This window comes from Melanerpes formicivorus, unplaced genomic scaffold (assembly GCF_026170545.1).
Source record: "Melanerpes formicivorus ecotype bairdi unplaced genomic scaffold, bMelFor1.0.p_v2 SCAF_16, whole genome shotgun sequence".
Classification (NCBI taxonomy): Eukaryota; Metazoa; Chordata; class Aves; order Piciformes; family Picidae; genus Melanerpes; species Melanerpes formicivorus.
In genome coordinates, this window is record NW_027142368.1 from 1379058 (window position 1) to 1399804 (window position 20747).

The window sequence follows — 20747 nt, forward strand, 5'->3', positions numbered from 1 at the left end:
TGCCATCTCACAGCTGTGCTGCTCCCTCCTTCCCACTAGTTTCTAAGAACACACCATCAGGAACAGCCATCAGATGTGAATATATACTGTGCATATGTGTGTATATAGAGATAACACTAGGAAATGCACAGAGGGAGCTGTTAGAGAAGACAGAACACTCACTCTGGTGCCTGACTCACCTTTCATGGCGCCATTCTATTATGTAAACACATAATGAAGAACCACAGGAAGTGCAAATCAGGAATGCAGTTCTTCTCTCATGGTGAAGACGGCTCTAAGGCACTCCCCAGCTGGGTGATTAGGGATGACTTCCCCCTGCACAGGGAATTTCAGGCAACAAATACAACCATGATGTGATTCCTCCTCCAGCTCCTTACTGAAAAGCAAGTTATAGGTGTAGAAAATACGCGACATTATTGAAAACAATCAGGCAGTAGCAGTGCTTATTCTGATGTTGTTTGGGCTTTGTTTTTGTTTTTGAATCCTGCATTCAGATGTACTTCAACAACAAGGTTGTCAAACCAGGCTTCACAGAGGATGGCATCGCCTTCTCCATGCTTGGCATCAACATGATTGTGGAAATTGAAGAGATTGGTGCAACCATCACCTTCAGCGGTGTGATTTTCTCTGTAAAACTCCCCTACAGCAAATTTGGCAACAACACCGAAGGACAGTGTGGTAAGGCAGATTCACCACCAGAGGCAGGACTCCTTGCCCGTCCTGTTGTGGTCATTCTCACCCACTCTGGCTATGCAGTCTCCTAACTGACAGAAATATGTAAACAGCACTTGAATGGAAACAAACCCAGCTCTGCTCTTCAACTTCCATAGCAGCAGAAGCTCAATATTTCAGGGTGTGCTGAGTTTGGGGGCGGTTCTTGAGCTTGGGGCTGGAGTTAGGAGTTTGCTTGGTTTTTCCCTAAGCTAAATTAAAGTTCACATAGATGTCTCTGAAGGAAAGCACCTTCTACATTTCATGAGCACGATAATGTAGTGTGCATCTCTGGAGGGGCTTACAAGACTTCCACACCTTGTCTCTTCCAGGAACGTGCACAAATGATAAATCAGACGAATGCCGCTTGCCGAACGGCAAGATCATTTCTTCCTGTCCTCAAATGGCTCATCACTGGATTGTTGCTGACAACAAGACCTGTCATGGAGTACCAGTACCACCAGTGATAACCACACCTCCACCAAAGCCTCACTGTGAAACACCTCCTCTCTGCAAGCTTATCTGGAGCGAGTAAGCAAACAACTGAATTAATTCACTCTTTCTAGACAAAACTGCCTCAGTGTCTTACAAGAGGAGTAATAACTATAGCCCTAGCATGTAACAACAGCTGAAAATGGCAGCTTAAGGACAAGTCCAAGTGCGGGGTGCTGCACTTTGGCCACAGCAACCCCAGGCAGTGTTACAGGTTGGGATCAGAGTGGCTGGAGAACAGCCAAACAGAAAGGGACCTGGGGGTACTGATTGACAGCTGGCTGAACATGAGCCAGCAGTGTGCCCAGGGGACCAAGAAGGCCAATGGTATCCTGGCCTGCATCAAGAATAGTGTGGCCAGAAGGAGCAGGGAAGTCATTGTGCCCTGTGTTCACCACTGGTTAGGCCACACCTTGAGTCCTGTGTCTAGTTCTGGGCTCTTCAATTTAAGAAGGACATTGAGACTCTTGAACATGTCCAGAGAAGGGCAACGAGGCTGGGGAGAGGCCTCAAGCAAAAGCCCTGTGAGGAGAGGCTGAGGGAGCTGGGGTTGTTTAGCCTGGAGAAGAGGAGGCTCAGGGGAGACCTTCTTGTTGTCTACAGCTACCTGAAGGGAGGGCTGTAGCCAGGAGGGGGTTGGTCTCTTCTCCCAGGCAACCAGCACCAGAACAAGAAGACACAGTCTCAAGCAGTGCCAGGGGAAGTTTAGGCTGGAGGTGAGGAGAAAGTTCTTCACAGAGAGAGCTGTTAGTCATTGGAATGTGCTGCCCAGGGTGGTGGTGGAGTCACCATCACTGGAAGTGTTTAGGAAGAGACTGGATGGGGCACTTGGTGCCATGGTTTGGTTGATTAGATGGTGTTGGCTGATAGGTTGGACTCGATGATCTCAAAAGTCTTTTCCAACCTGGTCTATTCTTCTATTCTATTCTATTCTATTCTATTCTATTCTATTCTATTCTATTCTATTCTACTCTACTCTATTCTATTCTACTCTATTCTAACTCTACTCTACTCTTTCTCCAATTTGTTGGGCATTCTTAGGGTTTTATTTCTCAATACATTCCTTCCTGACATGGAGTCATGTGCCATTAACTGGGAAGTGCAGCCTGACAGGAAGAGCTGTTCTCTAATGACTGGTTAACACCACAGCAATTTGTTGTCTTCCCTGTCTGCAGGATCTTTGCAGCGTGCCACGACGTGATACCAGCAGAGCCATTTTTCCAAGGCTGTGTTTTTGATGGATGTCGCATAGCTGATGAATCCATGCAGTGTTCCAGCTTGGAGATATACGCTACAGAGTGTGCTGCTAGAGGTGTCTGCATTGACTGGAGAGGGAAAACCAACAATGTCTGCCGTAAGTATCGCAGGATTCAAAATGGCCTGTGAGAAATGGTAGCAATTAGTGGCTGAGGCAGTAATTGAGTGTTAAGGATTTTGTATACAGCAACATTCTTACTCAGAAGCTGGAGATAAAGAAGACAAACTTGTAGTCACTTCTGCTGCAAAAATACACCTACTGTCAGTTTCTAATCTTTGCTCTTCTTTCTCCCTACAGCATACAAGTGTCCAGCACACATGGTTTACAGGCCATGTGGGTCCCTCAATCCTGCTACCTGTGACCAGAGGTATGAAAAGGCAAAGAGACCACCCACTGAAAAACAACTGCTTGTATTCTTATACAGCTACTTTCTTTAGAAATCAGAGTTACTTAATAATGAAATGTCTTGAGAATTTGGCTAATTTATTTAATACCTATAAATACCAATCAGCTCTTTGAAAATGCACTTCCTGTTGCATTTCCTGTTCAGAAAATTCAAATCATTTTGTCTTCCTTCTACCTGACAAGGCAACCTTTTACATAAGCCACTCTCTCCTGCTCCACTGCAAAGTCATCATACTCAAACACGTATTTTCCTCCCAATCTAGCCTTGTTGAGCTTCCTGGCTATGGAGTAACTGAAGGATGTTTCTGTCCTGAAGGAAAGACACTCATGAGTATAAACAACCTCACCTGTGTCTCTGAATGCTGTAAGTATTTTTTAGCTACTTTAGCTAGATAGGGGAAATAAAGATCAGGATTGATAGGCAGGAAGCTTGTGTTCTCCTGCCATTTTTTGCATGGCCAGATCTTGGGCCAAACCAGTCTCTTTAGCCTCCTAATTGAACAATAATCAGTATTACCCTTTCTCCATCTCCCTTCCTTACATGAGACCTACCAAGACAGTAGAATTCCACATTTCAGAAGAACTAGTCTGCAGAACCATTTTCTTGCCAGTTTTAGCTTCAAAATATTTGTATTTGAAACTGCACAAATCCACTTCTGTTTTCAGTGGTTTAAATCTCCATTTGTGTGTTTTTTCTTTCCAGTCTGCAGAGGATCAAATGGAGAATCCAGATCGGTGAGTGTCACAACGAATATTGCTTATTTAGCACAGACAAGTAAAGCAAGACAAAGCTTTGCTTAGGTTGAGGGAGGTTTTGGAGAGCGTGAGGGGTGGCTTGTTTTGTTCTGTTTGTTTGGAGGTTTGGGGGTTGGAGGGTTTTTGGTGGTGGTGGGTTGGGTTGGGATTTTTGTTGTTGTTGTTGTTTTTGCTGTTCTGGTGTTTCTTTTTAATCTTAAAAGTAATGATTGCTAGAGCAGAAACCCCCCCATTCGTCCCTGAGAAACCTAACAGTAAGCAATGGGATGTTCTTTCATTAACCATCACCCAACATACTGAAATAAAAGAGAAAGGAAAAAAGGAATAAGAGGGAAAATCAAGAGATAGGTGGTAGTAGTGGAGCTTCAACATATGTGCTGCTTTTAATGCCACAAATTTAGGTGCTTGGGGATATGGTTTAGGGGTGAAATTTGTAGAGTAGGGTCAATAGTTGAACTAGAATAGAATAGAATAGAATAGAATAGAATAGAATAGAATAGACCAGATTGGAAGAGACCTTCAAGATCATCACGTCCAACCTAACATCCAACACCACCTAATCAACTAACCCATGCAACCAAGCACCCCATCAAGTCTCCTCTTGAACACCTCCAGTGATGGTGATTCCACCACCTCCCTGGGCAGCCCATTCCAATGAGCAATCACTCTCTCTGTGTAAAACTTCCTCCTGACCTCCAGCCTGAACCTCCCCTGTCACAGCCTGACTTGATGAGCCCAGGGATCTTTTCTAAGCTGAAAGATTCTGTGATTCTGTGAAATTTGGTCCTGCAAAATTATTGGGGGTGGATGACAGATGGATAGCAAAGTTTACCTGTTGCTGGTAACAATGACAGTCTGCGTTCACAGTTCCGCATAGAATCATAGAGTCAATAAGTTTGGAAGACACTTCAAAGATCATCAAGTCCAACCTGTCACCCCAGACCTCATGACTACTAAACCTTGGCACCAAGTGCCACCAAGCTACAAACTGTAGATATTTCTCCTTGGAAGCTAATATGCAATGGAATATTTTATACCACGGTGTCTTATTCAAAAATGCACACAAAGCTCAATCAATTCTCCTTTAGATCTCTTATACCACTCATGCCAACACTCCTAATAAATAGTATTAGCTGTTTGAACACCCTCAGAACCTTTAGTAACCTCCATCATCTTCCCTTAATTAGCTTCACAGAATCATAGACTGGTCTAAGTTGGAAGAGACCTCCAAAGGTCATCCAGTCCAACCCCCTCTGCAGTCAGCAGGGACATCCTCAGCTAGATCAGGTTGCCCGGAGCCCTGTCCAGCCTAACCCTGAATATCTCTGGGGATGGGGCTTCAACCACCTCCCTGGGCAACTTTTTGCAGTGTTCCACTACCCCCATGGTAAAGAATCTGTTCCTAACATCCAATCAGTTTGAGGGTTTCCTATAAAATGTAAAAAAACTAGAAATATGAAAAAGTTGATGTAATCAGACACATACATACTTATTCTGGTCTGAATAAGTAAACCAGAAACACATAGAATGATTTTTGCTTGAACTAATATAAATCCATAGCTACATATAAACATTTTTAATTCCTCTTCTTTCTTTTTTAATACAGCCAGGAGAAAAATGGACAGAAGATTGCCAGGAGTGTGTCTGTGACAAATACACCCTTAAAGTCCACTGCAGGAAACACAAATGTTACCCAACAGAGCACGTGTTTTGTGATGAACCAGGCTACATGCCTGTTCAGGTACAGGTACCCGAAGATCCATGCTGCACCAGGACCGAGTGTTGTGAGTACTGCCTCAGTTCTTTCTCATGGGGAATGGTCTACACTCATTCATGGAAATTTGCATTGATTTCATATCCCTTTTGTCCCACTTCGTAGGGCCTTCTTGAAGAGCATTATTAAATGCCAGAAAAGAGCAGATTTAGAAAGGAAAATATTTTATATAGACTATATATAGACTATATATTCTATTCTATTTTCACCTCCTCCCCAACTCCCTTCTTCCTTCCTGTTACCTCACACAGTAGTCAAAACAGAGATCCCCTGGCAAGGCCATGGGAGAGAGGTTGAAAAGTTGCAAGCAGAAGCAAGAAGCAAGTGCAAGATGAAAAGAGAGCAAGAACTGTTTATGCCTCTGCTCTCCATCCCCATTAGCAAGCCAATGAATTATATTGACCTTATCATTATTTGTCCTTTTGTATCCAATGGTAATAATTCTACTTTCAGTCTTTGCAGTCAGGAAGTAGGCTAAAGTTCCCCCTTCAAACTGTAACATTCATGAAAACTAAGATTATTTTCATTTCAAAATCCTGAGCTCAGTGTTTTCTGTATTCTCTGCCATGAACCAGATTGCAACACTAGCCTCTGCCCTCAGACCACCCCACAGTGCTTAGATGGACAGGAAGTGGTCACCATAATGCAACCTGGGAAATGCTGTCCTACCTTTGAGTGCAGTAAGTACTGTGCCCTTTCTTTATCAGATGTTGCTCACAGATGCATCTTCTTAAGTGTATGTGCACAAAAACTTGAAAAGAGAAAGCTGCAAGTTCTAGCTCTCTTATCATATAGAGCTTACACCTCTGACACCACCTTTTCTCCTTCTTTTTGCAGGACATGGCTGTGTGCTCAACGAAACCTACTACGCGGTAAGTACACCGAGTAACTCGCTATTAAAGCCCACCTTCAGTCAGCTCACAATGCAGTGCTTTGGAGACTCCTATCATGGACCATGTTTTGCAGCAAGGCCTGAAATAAAACAGGCTCTCCTCAGAGATTTCACATGATAGGACAAGGGGCAAAGGCTACAAGCTGGAGCATAGGAGGTTCCATGTGAACATGAGGAAAAACCTTTTCATTGTTAGGGTGACAAAACACTGGAGCAGGCTTGCCCAGAGAGGTTGTAGAGTCTCCTTCTCTGGAGACTTTCAAATACCACCTGGTTGTGTTCCTGTGTGACCTACCCTAAGTGATCCTGCCCTGGCAGGAAGGTTGGACTAGATGATCTGTCAAGGTCCAACCCCTAATGTTCTGTGATTTTTCTGATTCTGTGATTACTGATTTTTAAATCAAGGTCAGCAGATCAACACCTTCCCTACAAGCAAAAGCATTTCCAGCTCTCCTTTCTGCATAGGCAGAGTTTAATTCTGAAATGGATGTTACCAACAACAGAAACCCTGCTTAGATAAACCAACCAAAACTGTATTCAAGGATAGTGTAGCCCACACAGAGATCAGCTTCACATTGCCTGTGATGTACACACACACAGTGACTTGCTTTTACTGATGAATAACTAAGTGTCTTCTGACTTCCCCTAGCCTGGAGCTGTTGTTCCATCAGGCCCCTGTGAAGAATGTGTCTGCTCTGAATCCTCTTACTCCAACCCTCACCGTCCTACTATCATGTGTGCGCCTGTTATCTGCAACACAGACTGCCCAGAGGTGAGAGTTATTTTGCTGTCAGTTCTTCCTACCCCACTCAGCTCAAATGTCTACCACAAGATCAGTGGTCATGTCCTCTATAAGGTCAGTGTCCTGGTCTCAATGCCATTTCTTCTCTGTTCCTTTCACAACAGGGCTATAAGTATACAAAGGAACCTGGACAGTGCTGCGGGACGTGCAAGGCAGCAGCCTGTATCTTGACCATGGGAGGCAACGTCACACGTGTGCTCCAGGTAATTATCCCTGCTTGACTTCATTTCTGTTGGACTCTGATCACCTTTGCACTCTTTCCTTTCCTTATTCAGGCAGGGAATGGACTGTTTGACACAGCTTGAACAGTACCTTCAGCCATGAAACTCCAGTTCTAACAAAGACTTCTAGAAGCAACTGTGATACAGAACAGTGGCTTTCAGAAACCAAGCCAGGAAAATACCTAAGTGAAAGCAATGGGCCTTTATTTGCCTTCAGCTCTGAAAATACAGCACCCATTTTGCTTGAAGGAGAATTATATCTGAGGAAACAGTTTCCTGCTCCAAACAGCTGATCTCAGGTTAGCTGAGGGCATTAGGAAAGGATGAGTCAGCGGAGCCAGTAGGAATCCTGCCATGTATCCAAATGGACATACCATGAATTCTGATGGCAAAACCATCAAAACACAAATTAATCTTTCCAAAGGAGTCCACATCTTACCCTGTTGACACAGAAAGCATGTCCACATCCAAATAAAAGTGCAGCCTCTTCACATGGTTGATGAAGATGGCTTAGGGCAGTATGCCAATCAGACAGGCAGCTGGAATGCAAATGCATGGTTTGGGATAACCAAGCTGCTCCTTTAACTGCTTTCAGGTTGGAGAATTCTGGAATGCACCTGATAACAACTGCACAAGTTACACATGTGAAAAATATGAAGACCAGTACATTAAAGTCATCTTACAGAAGACCTGTCCTCCCTTTAACCCTGATGAGTGTGATGCAGTAAGTACTCTTGAACCAGGTCTCCTCTGAAAACGCTGCAGTGGCTAACACCAGTGCTAGAAGGATTGTGACATCCAAGGACAACCACCTAACAGAAGCATCACATAGGATGGAGCTCTCCTTTTATCCTCTCTGAATCTGGCCCACATCAATTTTCATTTCAGAAAAGCAAATCAGAATGCAAATGGGTGACATCTCAATCCTCACTGAGGACTGGGCACTAGAGAAAAGGGTACAGCAAAATGTTTTGGATTCCTACCCCCGTCAGAGGACCTAGGAAGAAGAAAAAACATCTGGATTTTTATCCCTAAATTATTTATGATTATACATTCATTTTTTAGAATCCATTTATTGAGAAAAAAAAGGTGAAGGAGAATAAGCTGCATCAGTTCACAACTCAACTCAATACAGCTCAGGGTAGATTAGAACCATCCCCACACATCTCAGGGGGCTCCTCTGAAGTAGTTATGTGCCCTTGATATTTAGCCCTGCATAAAATCAGATTCCATGTCAATACAGCAAACTTTCTGGTGCCAGAGAAATTGAAGCAGCAGGGGAAGTCTCTGCTTTCATGTGCAGTTATGAAACCTGAGGTATCTTTTTCTGTTTCCTCCACTCAAGGATGACATCAAGGTGTCTGATGATGGCTGCTGTCAAGTGTGCAAACCAAATCTGAGGAGTAAGTAATCATAACTTCGCATGTGATGTTGCCTTGCTAGGTGTATTAGTCCATGTGGCACAGTAGAGGCATAGATAGAAGAGGTGAACAGACCTAGTTTGGGACCACCACCTCACAATGGGGTGGGAAAGGAAGCAGGTGGGAAAAAGAAAGACACAGAACATTTCCAGCAGGCAATTCAAGGCCTTGGAAAACATGGACCTGGTGAACTTTCCCACCTTCTGCTGTCCAAATGTTAGCCCTTTTATGGGAGGGGGAGGACTATGACTATACCACAACTTCCTTAGATACATTCTCTTTAAGGAAGAAAGTGAAGGCCGTGCTGGGAGTGGGATGACCATTGCACAGTTACCACAGTGCTGCTCTTTATTTCTGTACCATGTGCTGAGATTGCATAAGCAAAAGGCAATTCCTCATTCTTGATGAACAGAAGCAGCAAAAATCATCATTTGCCCTTAGCAATGAAAAGGGAAATGCACCTAATGTGACCTGACTTCCCATTTAAGCTCCATCCATCTCAGCTTTCTACTAGATTCTATAGTACACAGAAAGCCATTTGTATGCACACATATTTTAACCACTTTTCCCTTGTCTGTGTCACCCTCAGGTTGTATGAAGCGCAACAGCACTGATGTCATCAGGTACCGCGGCTGTGTGTCTCCTGCCCCTGTGGAGATCACATACTGTGAAGGCAGCTGTGATGCTTATGCACGGTAAGTGGCATAACAATCATAGAACCATAAAGGTTGGGGAGACCTCCAAGATCATCAAGTCCAACCCAACACTTCCATGACCACTAGACCATGTCCTAAAGCGCAATATCTACTCCTTCTTGGAATACCTTCAGGGATGGTGGCTCCACCACCTCCCTCTCCCAATGCCTGACCACTCTTTCAGTCAAGAAATTCTTCCTAATATCCAATCTAAACCTCCCTTGGCACAGCTTGAGACCATCACCTGTTGTCCAGTTGTTAGTCACTTCAGAGAAGAGGTCAGCACTGGCCTCACTACAACCTCCTTTCAGGTAGCAACTGAGAGGAATAAGGTCTCCTCTCAGCTTTTTCTTCCTCAGGCTGAACTATCCCAGCTCCCTCAGCCTCTCCTACTAAGTCCTGCTCTCCAAGCCTCTCACCAGCTTTGTTGTACTTCTCTGTAACCACTTCAGCACCTCAGTGTCTCTCTTATACTGCAGTGCCCAAATCACATTCTCCTGTCTTCTACACTTTATAGTAGCTACACAAAGAGAATTGCAAATGATTTGTAACGTGTCCAACATCCACCCAGCCATCAGCTGCTTCCATTGTGTTAACCAGACTCTTTAACAGCCACCCTGGCTTAATTATCTCAAGACCCATAATGTTTTAATAGCCTGTCCAATGTCATGGTGAATAGACCCAAAGTTTTATTATTGCCCATCTAAAAGTGAAGGGTTTGGTGTGGTTTTGCTCTCTCATTCTTATCTCATTTTGACCTGGCTTAATACGTCATCTGGATTCATTCATTTACTTTTTCTGTGACTTTATGAAGAGCTAGGCCCATCCATTTTTACAATGTGGAGCAACTTACTTCTAATTTACCACAACAGTCTAAGAATTGCAGAAAGGGACCTGGGGGTACTGGTCAATGGTAGGCTGAACATGAGCCTGCAATGTGCCCAGGCAGCCAGGAGGGCCAATGGCATCCTGGCCTGCATCAGGAACAGTGTAGCCAGCAGGAGCAGGAAAGTCATTCTGCCCCTGTACACTGCACTGGTTAGGCCACACCTTGAGTCCTGTGTCCAGTTCTGGGCCCCACAGTTTAGGAAGGAGGTTGAGATGCTGGAAGGTGTCCAGAGAAAGGCAACAAAGCTGGGGAGGGGTCTGGAGCACAGCCCTGTGAGGAGAGGCTGAGGGAGCTGGGGTTGCTTAACCTGGAGAAGAGGAGGCTCAGGGGAGACCTCATTGCTCTCTACAACTACCTGAAGGGAGGTTGTAGCCAGGTGGGGGTTGGTCTCTTCTCCCAGGCACCCAGCCCCAGAACAAGCGGACATGGTCTCAAGCTGTGCCAGGGTAAGTTTAGGCTGGAGGTTAGGAAGAAATTCAACACAGAGAGAGTGATGTCACCATCCCTGGAGGTGTTTAGGAAGAGACTGGATGGGGTGCTTGGTGCCATGGTTTAGTTGATTAGATGGTGTTGGATGATGGGTTGGACTTGATGATCTTGAAGGTCTCTTCCAACCTGGTCTATTCTATTCTATTCTATTCTATTCTATTCTATTCTATTCTATTCTATTCTATTCTATTCTATTCTATTCTATTCTATTCTATTCTATTCCATTCCATTCCATTCCATTCCATTCCATTCCATTCCATTCCATTCCATTCCATTCCAATCTTGAGCACTAGCCATATGTGCAAGCACGTCACTTCTGGTTGTATTTAGCAATGTGGCTGGGGGGCAGTGCTCTTTCTGATGTCATTACTGAACCCCTCTCTTTTGTTGCGTTTGCAACCAGGTATTCCCTCGAGGCGAACACCATGGACCACAAGTGCTCATGTTGTCAGGAAATCAAGACCAGGCAAAGAAAGGTGACTCTGACATGCAGTGATGGAACTTTCCTGGATTACTCCTACACCTACGTGGAGAAATGCAGCTGTGTGACTGCTGAGTGCATTCCCCAAGACACCACCCAACAGCAAACGAAGCAGATCTCTCAGCAGCAAGTGAAAGGCTGAAAGCAGCGCTAGCGAGAAGTCGCCAAGGAAGGGCTGAACATAAAACTTTGAATTAAAACCAAAACAAATAACCAAAAACCAACCAAACTTTGAAAAAGGAAAAAAGAAAAAAAAAAAAGGAAGTGTCAAAAGCAGCTCAGATTTTTGGTGACCAGATGATGCTACCTTCTGCATACAAACTCAATGCACTATTTCAAGTTCTCATTATCAATCTGCTGTACCTCTCTGCTTCTTCTTCTCTTTGCAATAAGGAAATCTTAGCCTGCAGGAAGCCATACCTCCTCAACCTGTACACTTTCTACACCTGCAACTATTTTCAGCTTATTTCCCTGCCTCACAGGAACACAAAAATGGAATAAATCTGATCATGAGAAGCTGCTGTGCACTGCTCTTTGTTTACACACCACCGACACCATAGCAACTGTATGAAACTATGGATATTTTTGTGTTTGTGCTTAACTGTTTACAGAAGAAGTATATATATATATTATTATTATTTTTTTTTGCCAATGGGGCACATGAAGGATTTTTGTAAACAAAACTTAATAATAATAATAATAATAATAATAATAATAATAATAATAGTAATAATATATGTAAATTCTTTCCTAGGAAGCTTTGAAAAGTTGAACCCTTGCTATTTATTCTTTCAGAATGAATGTCATCCCCTTTCTTAGCCTTAGTCATGGTAGCTGGGTGTGGTTATTTTCTCCTCCTAGTTTGTTTTGGAATATTGTTTCATTTTTTTTCTGTTCCTTATAAAAAAGACAAAACCAAACACCAACCAACCACCACCTAATGATGATTAATAAATCTGAAGCATTTTACAGCATGTCTCCTTTGACTTTTCACTGCATCCCTCCCACGCAGAGCTGCTGGCCTTGTTAGAAGTTGTGGCTTCCCCTCCTACCACAGTCATTTCTCAACAGCTTCAGGTCAATAGGCAATCTGGACTGTGGTACCTAAGCCCTGTAGAGCTTTGATACTGTTTTGAGTAAAAGGCACTCAGAATCAAATATTGAAAGAATAGAATAGAATAGAATAGAATAGAATAGAATAGAATAGACCAGACCAGGTTGGAAGAGACCTTCAAGATCATCGCGTCCAACCTATCAACTAATCCAACCCACCTAATCAACTAAACCATGGCAGCAAGCACCCCAACATGTCCCAATCCTTCAAGTACTCAAAAGCCATCAAGTAGTGAGCTTCCAGCAAGCAAGCAGATTCATAGTTCATAGATCCATAGAATGGGTTGGGTTGGAAGGGACCTTCAAGATCATCCAGTTCCAACCCCCCTGCCATGGGCAGGGACACTTCTCACCAGCCCAGGTTGCTCAAGGCCTCATCCAACCTGGCCTTGAACACCTCCAGGGAGGGAACATCCACAGCCTCCCTGGACAATCTGTTCCAGTGTCTCCCCACCCTCACTGTCATAGTACCATAGTATCAGTAAGGGTTGGAAGGGACCACAAGGATCATCTAGTTCCAACCCCCCTGCCATGGGCAGGGACACCCCACACTAGATCAGCCTGGCCAGAACCTCATCCAGCCTGGGTTTAAACACCTCCAGGGATGATGCCCAAACCTCCTCCCTGGACAACCCATTCTAGGGTCAAGAATTTCTTCCTAATCTCCGGTCTCAATCTGCCCTCCTCAAATTTCAATCCATTCCCCTCCATGCTATCACAACAAGTCCTTGTAAAAAGTCCCTTCCTGGATTTCTTGGAGGCCTCCTTCAGGTTCTGGAAGGGTGCTCTTAGGTCTCTCCAGAGCCTTCTTTTCCCCAGGCTGAACAGCCCCAACTCTCCCAGCCTGTCCCCATAGGGGAGGTGCTCAAGACCCTCTCCAACAGCTCCATTTCCTTTTGCTGGGAGCCCCAGAGCTGGAGGCAGTGCTGCAGGTGGGGGCTGAGCACAGCAGAGCAGAGGGGCAGAATCCCCTCCCTGTGCTGCTGCTCTCCCTGCTCTGGCTGCAGCTCAGCACTCAGCTGGCTCTGGGTTGCCAGTGACCGTTGCTGGCTCCTGGGGAGTTTGTCACCAACTGACACCCCCAAGGCCTTCTCCTCAAGGCTGCTCTCCAGCCACTCCCTGCCCACCCTGGATTTATGCTTGGGATTGCCCTGACCCAGGTGTAGATCTTTGTACACACTTAATAGCTCTGAAAGTTTCTTACACGCAGTGATAACAACTCATATCCTCCCCTGCTCTCACTGGGCATCACTGGTAACATCACACCTCCTGCTGGCTCAAATCCCTACCTCCTCCCAGCTTCTTGTTTACAAATTACTTCACCCCATTTTCTTCCAGTGCTTAGACTCTTCTGCTTCCCAGTGAGGCTGCAAGTGGCGTACTGCTCTGCTCCCTCCTCTCCACCTAACTCATAAGGCTTCCCAGGGCAGTCCTAAAGCAGTCCTTCAATTGCTGGAGTATCTCTCCGAGGAGGAAAGTCTGAGACTGCTAAGCCTGGGGAAGAGCAGGGGTGGGGGGGAAAGAGGATAGGGCCAGACTCTTTTCAGTGGTGCCCAGTGACAGGACTAGGGGCAATGGGCACAAACCAGACCACAGTTAGTTCCCTAAATCATTAAGGTTGGAAAAGACCTCCAAGATCATTATGTCCAACTGTCAACCCAACATCACCATGGACACTCTACCAGGGCTCAGAGTGCCATGTTTTTTTCAGCACCTCCAGGAATGGTGACTCCAGCACCTCCCTGGGCAGCCTGTTCCCACTCTTTCAGTAAATAAACTTTACCTACTGCCCAATGTAAACCTCTCCCAGTGCACCTTGAGGCCATTTCCTCTTCTCCTCTCACTAGATACTTGGGAGAAGAGACCAAACCCCACCTCCTTACAACCTCCATTCAGGGAGTTGGAGAGAGTGAGGTCTCCCTTCAGCCCCCTTTTCTCCAGGCTGAACAACCCTAGGTCCCTCAGCTGCTCCTCACAAGCCTTGTGCTCTAGACCATTCACCAGCTCTGTTAGACTAAATGATCTCCAGAGGTGCCAGCATGCTGGGACTCTTTCCCTGAGTTTATGGCTGCTCTGACAAGTGACAAGTTCTCTCTTCCCTGGCAAGCTGGGAAATCAATCTCCTCTGTGCAGGTCCCACGGAGCTATGCTCGTGTAGGTCATTCATGTACATCACACCAAAGCTGACACCAGAGGGCTCTAGGCTCACAGTTTACAAGCCTGTGTGAAAAGGTTTCCTCTGGAAATGGTTCATTTCAAGGCACTTGGAAGTGAGCCACATAATAACAATTGCTTTACTTTCAAGCCACCTTGAGTACTGGATTCAGTTATGGGACCCTGACTATAAGAAAGACACTGAGCTGCTGGAGCAGATTTAGAGAAGGGCAACAACGCTAATGAAGGGTCTGCAGAACAGGGCTGGTGAGGAGCAGCTCAGGGAATTGGGGTTGTTTAGTCTGGAGAAGAGAAGGCTCCAGGGAGACCTCATTGCTCTCTACAACTCCCTGAAAGAAGGTTGGAGGGAAGTGGGGCTTGATTTTTAAATCAAGAATAGTGTGGCCAGCAGGAGCAGGGAGGTCATTCTGCCCTGTACTCAGCACTGCTTAGGCCACACCTTGAGTCCTGTGTCCAGTTCTGGGCTCCTCAGTTTAGGAAGGAGGTTGAGATGCTGGAAGGTGTCCAGAGAAGGGCAACAAAGCTGGGGAGGGGTCTGGAGCACAGCCCTGTGAGGAGAGGCTGAGGGAGCTGGGGTTGCTTAGCCTGGAGAAGAGGAGGCTCAGGGGAGACCTTAATGCTCTCTCCAACTCCCTGAAGGGAGGTTGTAGCCAGGTGGATGTTGGTCTCTTCTGCCAGGCACCCAGCACCAGAACAAGAGGACACAGTCTCCAGCTGTGCCAGAGGAGGTTCAGGCTGGATGTTAGGAAGAAGTTCTTCATAGAAAGAGAGATTGGCCATTGGAATGTGCTGCCCAGGGTGGTGGTGGAGTCACCATCCCTGGAGGTGTTTAGGAAGAGACTGGATGAGGTGCATAGATAAAGGTTGCTCACCAGACTGCAGCTGCCCTGGAAATAATGGGCAGATAGCAGCCACTGCTATCCATACTCTCTGGAATATGCATATTCACCACCTGGACTCATACCTAAAACCTGTATAAAAGATCTGAGCAACTACTGGCTCAGAAGAAGGAAAAGACCTGGGCAATGCCGCTGAGAAGGATAACAGGAGAGAAGGGAAAGCTTGGGGCAATGTTGTGCTGAAGAAAAACAGAGAGAATACCAGGAGAGGAAAAAATGACAGAGACATCACCATGGAGCCTGGAAGAAGCAGGCCAAGAGGAACCCTCTCTGCATGTCATAAGTTCCGCCTGCTGCAACTCATGGAGCTGAAGACGCTGCCCAGAGGATAGCACAGCCAACAAGGATGGCCTCTCCTCCACACCAAAGCTGCAGCAGCCTTCCTCCACAGACCCAAACTGTCTTGGGGGATGAGGGGTGTGGTAGTATAATTCCTTTCCTCTTCTCTCTCCCTCTTCTCTCTCTCCCCCTTCTCTCTCCCTCTCTATTCTCTCTCTCCCCCCTTCTGATCCCTGCACTTTATTTGTGCAATAAATAGCCTCTCTGTGGACATCTTGGCCTCCTTTTTGCCTCTAATTTCATGACTGTGGTGGGTTAACACCTTTTTCTGAAAACAAAAGAAGAAAGCAGGGCGGAGGGCTTGCGGGTACTTTACACTCCCTGAAGGACGTTTCCCCCCTGGGAAAGCTGAGTCTGTTCCACTCCCCCCTCCCTGCCCAGCTAGGGTATAAAAAGCAGGACATCATAGCTGTGGGATCTCCTTTCTGGCTCCTGCCTCTGCTGGATGAGAGCTACTGCAGCTGCCCTCCTGCTCCTCAGCCACGTGGCCAGACCTGATCCTTCTCCCTGCTGCCTCTGCACCTCCTCAGAGAAAGACTGGTTTTGTATTATTCTTTTCTGTCCCACTCCCATCCATTCTTGTTCCTTGCCCTTGCGAACCTTTTTTTTTCCCTGTTATTGCTATATATATAATTTGAAGAAAAAAATTCTTTGCCTCTCTACTTCTAAGCTGACTCCAGATTGTTGTTTAGTGGATTTGCTCCTTACCCTTTTTTTTTCTCTCCCTGTTTGGAGGGAGGAGGGGGGGAGTGGGGAAGAGATTCTCAGCCTTTTCCCCATTTGAGCTTTTAACTCTCAGTTAAGGCTCAAACCACTACAATGACACAGGAATATTCAAAAGAGCTGAGGCTCTGTCCCTCTCTGGACCAAGACAATTATACATCACTTCATTAGTTTTGCCTAATCTGATCTTCTTTGGAACACAAACACACTGCAGCAGAAAAATCATTCACTTAGGACAGGCTTTATTGCAGCTGTACGAGAAGCATCCAAAGGAGATGGGTCTCATTTCAGCAGTGGCTGTCATCAGTCCTGCCTTGACCATTCATAGTCTCACTTACCACTCAGCACTTCTGTTGTGTAGCCTAACTACTACACAACCAACTCATTTCTTCCCCTTTTCCACACAGCATTTTAAACAACTGCAGTGTAAATAATGAATCACTAACAAGCACTTTTCAAGTATGCTTTGTAATTACCAGGAACATAGAAAATGTAACCTGAAATTACACTGTCTGCTCAGATTTGCCACCTAGGAGCTCACTTCAAACAATTCATTTGACTGCTAAAGCACAACTGCCAGCTTTTCAGTCACATCATGCTCTGAAAAGGAGCTATGGAAAGGTTTAGGATGGTTTGTGGCATAAGGCAGGAGAAGGGCTGATAAAAGACTATACAAGAATGTAAGCCATGCCTGTCATCCTGACCTCAGTGCCAGGAAAGATCATCTTGGGGGCAATCACAGTGCACCTGCAGGATGGCCAAGGGATCAGGCCCAGCCAACATGCATTTAGGAAGGGCAGGTCCTGCCTTACCAACCTGATCTCCCTCTATGCCCAGGTGACTGCCTGGTGGCTGTGGGGCAGGCTGCGGATGTGGTCTGCCTGGACTGCAGCAAGGCCTTTGACACTGTCCCCCACAGCAAACTCCTGGCCAAGCTGTCAGCCCCTGGCTTGGACAGCAGCTCTCTGAGCTGGGTTAGGAACTGGCTGGAGGCTGAACCCAGAGAGTGGTGGTGAATGGTGCCACAGCCAGCTGGCAGCCAGGCACCAGTGGTGTACCCCAGGGATCAGTGCTGGGCCCCATCCTGTTCAATATCTTTTTTGATGATCTGGAGGAGAAGATGGAGTTCATCAGCAGTAAATTTGCAGACTACACCAAGCTGGGGGCAGGAGATGATCTGTTAGAGGGTAGAAGAGATCTCCAGAGGGACCTTGACAGACTGGATAGATGGGCAGAGGCCAAAATGAGGGCATTTAACAAGTCCAAGTGCCAGGTGCTACACATTGACCACACCAACCCCATGCAGTGCTACAGGCTGGGGTAGGAGTGGCTGAGAGCAGCCAGGCAGAAAGGGACCTGGGGGTGCCGATTGACAGCAGCTGAACATGAGCCAGCAGTGTGCCCAGGCAGCCAAGAAGGCCAATGGCATCCTGGCCTACATCAGAAATAGTGTGGCCAGCAGGAGCAGGGAGGTCATTCTGCCCTGTACTCAGCACTGCTTAGGCCACACCTTGAGTCCTGTGTCCAGTTCTGAGCCCCCCAGTTTAAGAGGGACATTGAGACACTTGAGTGTGTCCAGAGAAGGGCTATGAGGCTGTGGAGGGGTCTGGAGCACAGCCCTGTGAGGAGAGGCTGAGGGGAGACCTTATTGCTGTCTCCTCCCAGGGAACCAGCACCAGAACAAGAGGACACAGTCTCAAGCTGTGCCAGAGGAAGTTTAGGCTGGAGGTGAGGAGAAAGTTCTTCACAGAAAGAGTAATTGGCCATTAGAATGTGCTGCCCAGGGAGGTGGTAGAGTCACTGTGCCTGGAGGTGTTCAAGAGGGGATTGGATGTGGCACTTAGTGCCATGGTTTAGTTAGTCATGAGGTGTTGGGTGATAGATTGGACTTGATGATCCCTGAAATCTTTTGCAACCTTATTGATTCTATGATTCTATGATAAGAGCACAAATCAACTCAAATGAGCTTTCTTCTCCTTCACCAGCTTGTGTCCTACCATTGGTAAACAAAAGAAGAGCAAGCAGCTCTGCTGCAACCCACCAAATTAAAACAGGATTTCATAGCAGAACAGGGGACTAATTGAGTCTGAACATCATTAATGTAGTAATAAACCAATTATCAGTGCACAGAAAGCACATTTTTGCAAGTGATGTAGTGCTGCTCATGGCTGTCACATTTTATTTTGCTCCTTACTGTCTCCAAAATGATCTTCCTTCTTCAGCCTCAGATTTCTTTCAGCATTCATTACAATGCCTATTTATAATGACTACTTATTAGTTAATTCCTAATACAATAACTATAATCTGTTCATAAGGAACCAGCAAATGTTTGCATTGTTGCAATAACTCTTGTTACTAACAATTATTCACATCATTAGAAGCTTTTAAATAGACAGAAACTTACCCTCTCTGTGTCCTGAAGGGAGGAGGAGGCTCAGGGGAGACCTCATCGCTCTCTACAACTACCTGAAGGGTGGTTGCAGCCAGGTGGGGGTTGGTCTCTTCTCTCAGGCAACCAGCACCAGAACAAGAGGACACAGTCTCAAGCTGCGCCAGGGGAAATTTAGGCTGGGGGTGAGGAGAAAGTTCTTCACTGAGAGAGTTGTTAGCCATTGGAATGTGCTGCCCAGGGAGGTGGTGGAGTCCCCATCCCTGGAGGTGTTCAAGAGGGGATTGGGTGTGGCACTTGGTGCCATGAGGTCTGTGGTGACAGGTTGGACTTGATGAGCTTTGAGGTCTCTTCCAGCCTTGGTGATTCTGTGATAGTGTGACAAGCCCCAAAACATGCCCTAACCCCAACAATGGGCTAAGCATCTGTGAATGTGCAAACCTGGATATTTCTTGGGGTCCAGATGGTCCAGGTAAACATGTAGAACATGTAAATAAGCTTGTAACACACCTGTGTGTGCCCCTGGCCATGTTTAGATATACCTCATTCTAGAGGTTCAGCTATCAGGTCTCTGTGTTACCAATGGGCATTAGATTGGCTTTGGACAGTATTTACAGTAGCTGAGAGGGCAGGCAGTTGGCCTTGTTCTCACCCAGAAAGCAACATGAGCCAAATGCTGCTGCAGCTGCAGCTGAAGAGCTTGTCCTAGCAGGCAAACCACACCTGGGCCTTGAACCTGGACCAAGGCAACCAACACTCCAAGAGCCCTGTGCCAGAGGCAGAAAGGGGAAAAACCCCAAGAGAATCAAATCCTACATGAGCCATGGAAAGGCTCCAGCCTGGTGATAGAGTGCACAGAGGAGAGAGGTCCCTAGCCCTCCCTGAGCCTAGGAAAAGCTCCAGACTGAACTGGGCATGAGAGGAGAGAGGTCCCTTAGCCCCCTCTGAGCCAAGGAAAAGCTCCAGACTGAACTGGGCATGAGAGGAGAGAGGTCCTTAGCCCTCTCTGAGCCAAGGAAAAGCTCCAGACTGAACTGGGCATGAGAGGAGAGAGGTCCCTTAGCCCCCTCTGAGCCAAGGAAAAGCTCCAGACTGAACTGGGCATGAGAGGAGAGAGGTCCTTAGCCCTCTCTGAGCCAAGGAAAAGCTCCAGACTGAACTGGGCATGAGAGGAGAGAGGTCACTTAGCTCTCTCTGAGCCAAGGAAAAGCTCCAGACTGAACTGGGCATGAGAGGAGAGAGGTCCCTTAGCCCTCTCTGAGCCAAGGAAAAGCTCCAGACTGAACTGGGCATGAGAGGAGAGAGGTCCCTTAGCCCTCTCTGAGCCAGGAGCTGCTTGAGTTACAGTCACAGCATCTGGGATGTCACCAGACAGAGGAGCAAGCCATGAGTCCCCACCCAATTTGCTGCAGAATTCCCCCTGCTGGGAAGCTGCAGATTGCAGCACCTTTATTTCTGGCTTAAATTGCTGCTGTGGAAACTCTCAGATTTGTGCTTAAATCGTTTAACAGAACCTGTGAATACACTTTGTAAAGAGGTTACAGTGGTGTTTGAAGATACCACCACCAGAAATATGAAATATATAAACATCTATTTTCTTGCAGACTGCTCAGTCCCCTCCTGCTGTTACAGCCATGGTTGTAAATCAAATCCCTTTGTTGCCTCCCCCTGGTTCAAGACAGCAAAGGCTGCTCAGGCAGTCACACATGGAGCCAGGAAAGATGAGCAATTATAGACATCTCATGCACTACACCTCTCACAAAATGCTCTAGACAGCTGCCTGAGTCTAGTAGCCAGCCCTAAAAATAAAATTGCTTCTGCAC

At 46.3% G+C, this 20747-nt stretch overlaps 1 protein-coding gene across 1 annotated transcript in view; it reads left to right on the top strand.

The window, feature by feature from the left end:
- LOC137445787 (mucin-5AC-like) overlaps positions 1-12255 on the top strand; it is a 58754-nt gene extending 46499 nt beyond the window's left edge. Inside the window, exons 35-49 of the mRNA XM_068147780.1 lie at positions 495-678; positions 1044-1242; positions 2379-2557; positions 2759-2828; positions 3130-3230; positions 3570-3601; positions 5229-5406; positions 5972-6076; positions 6234-6268; positions 6938-7060; positions 7195-7293; positions 7907-8035; positions 8657-8714; positions 9322-9427; positions 11209-12255. Coding sequence (XP_068003881.1) covers positions 495-678; positions 1044-1242; positions 2379-2557; positions 2759-2828; positions 3130-3230; positions 3570-3601; positions 5229-5406; positions 5972-6076; positions 6234-6268; positions 6938-7060; positions 7195-7293; positions 7907-8035; positions 8657-8714; positions 9322-9427; positions 11209-11428 — 1818 coding nt within the window. The 3' untranslated portion in view covers positions 11429-12255. The remainder of the gene's footprint in view (positions 1-494; positions 679-1043; positions 1243-2378; positions 2558-2758; positions 2829-3129; positions 3231-3569; positions 3602-5228; positions 5407-5971; positions 6077-6233; positions 6269-6937; positions 7061-7194; positions 7294-7906; positions 8036-8656; positions 8715-9321; positions 9428-11208) is intronic.
- The last annotated feature ends 8492 nt before the right edge of the window (positions 12256-20747 follow it).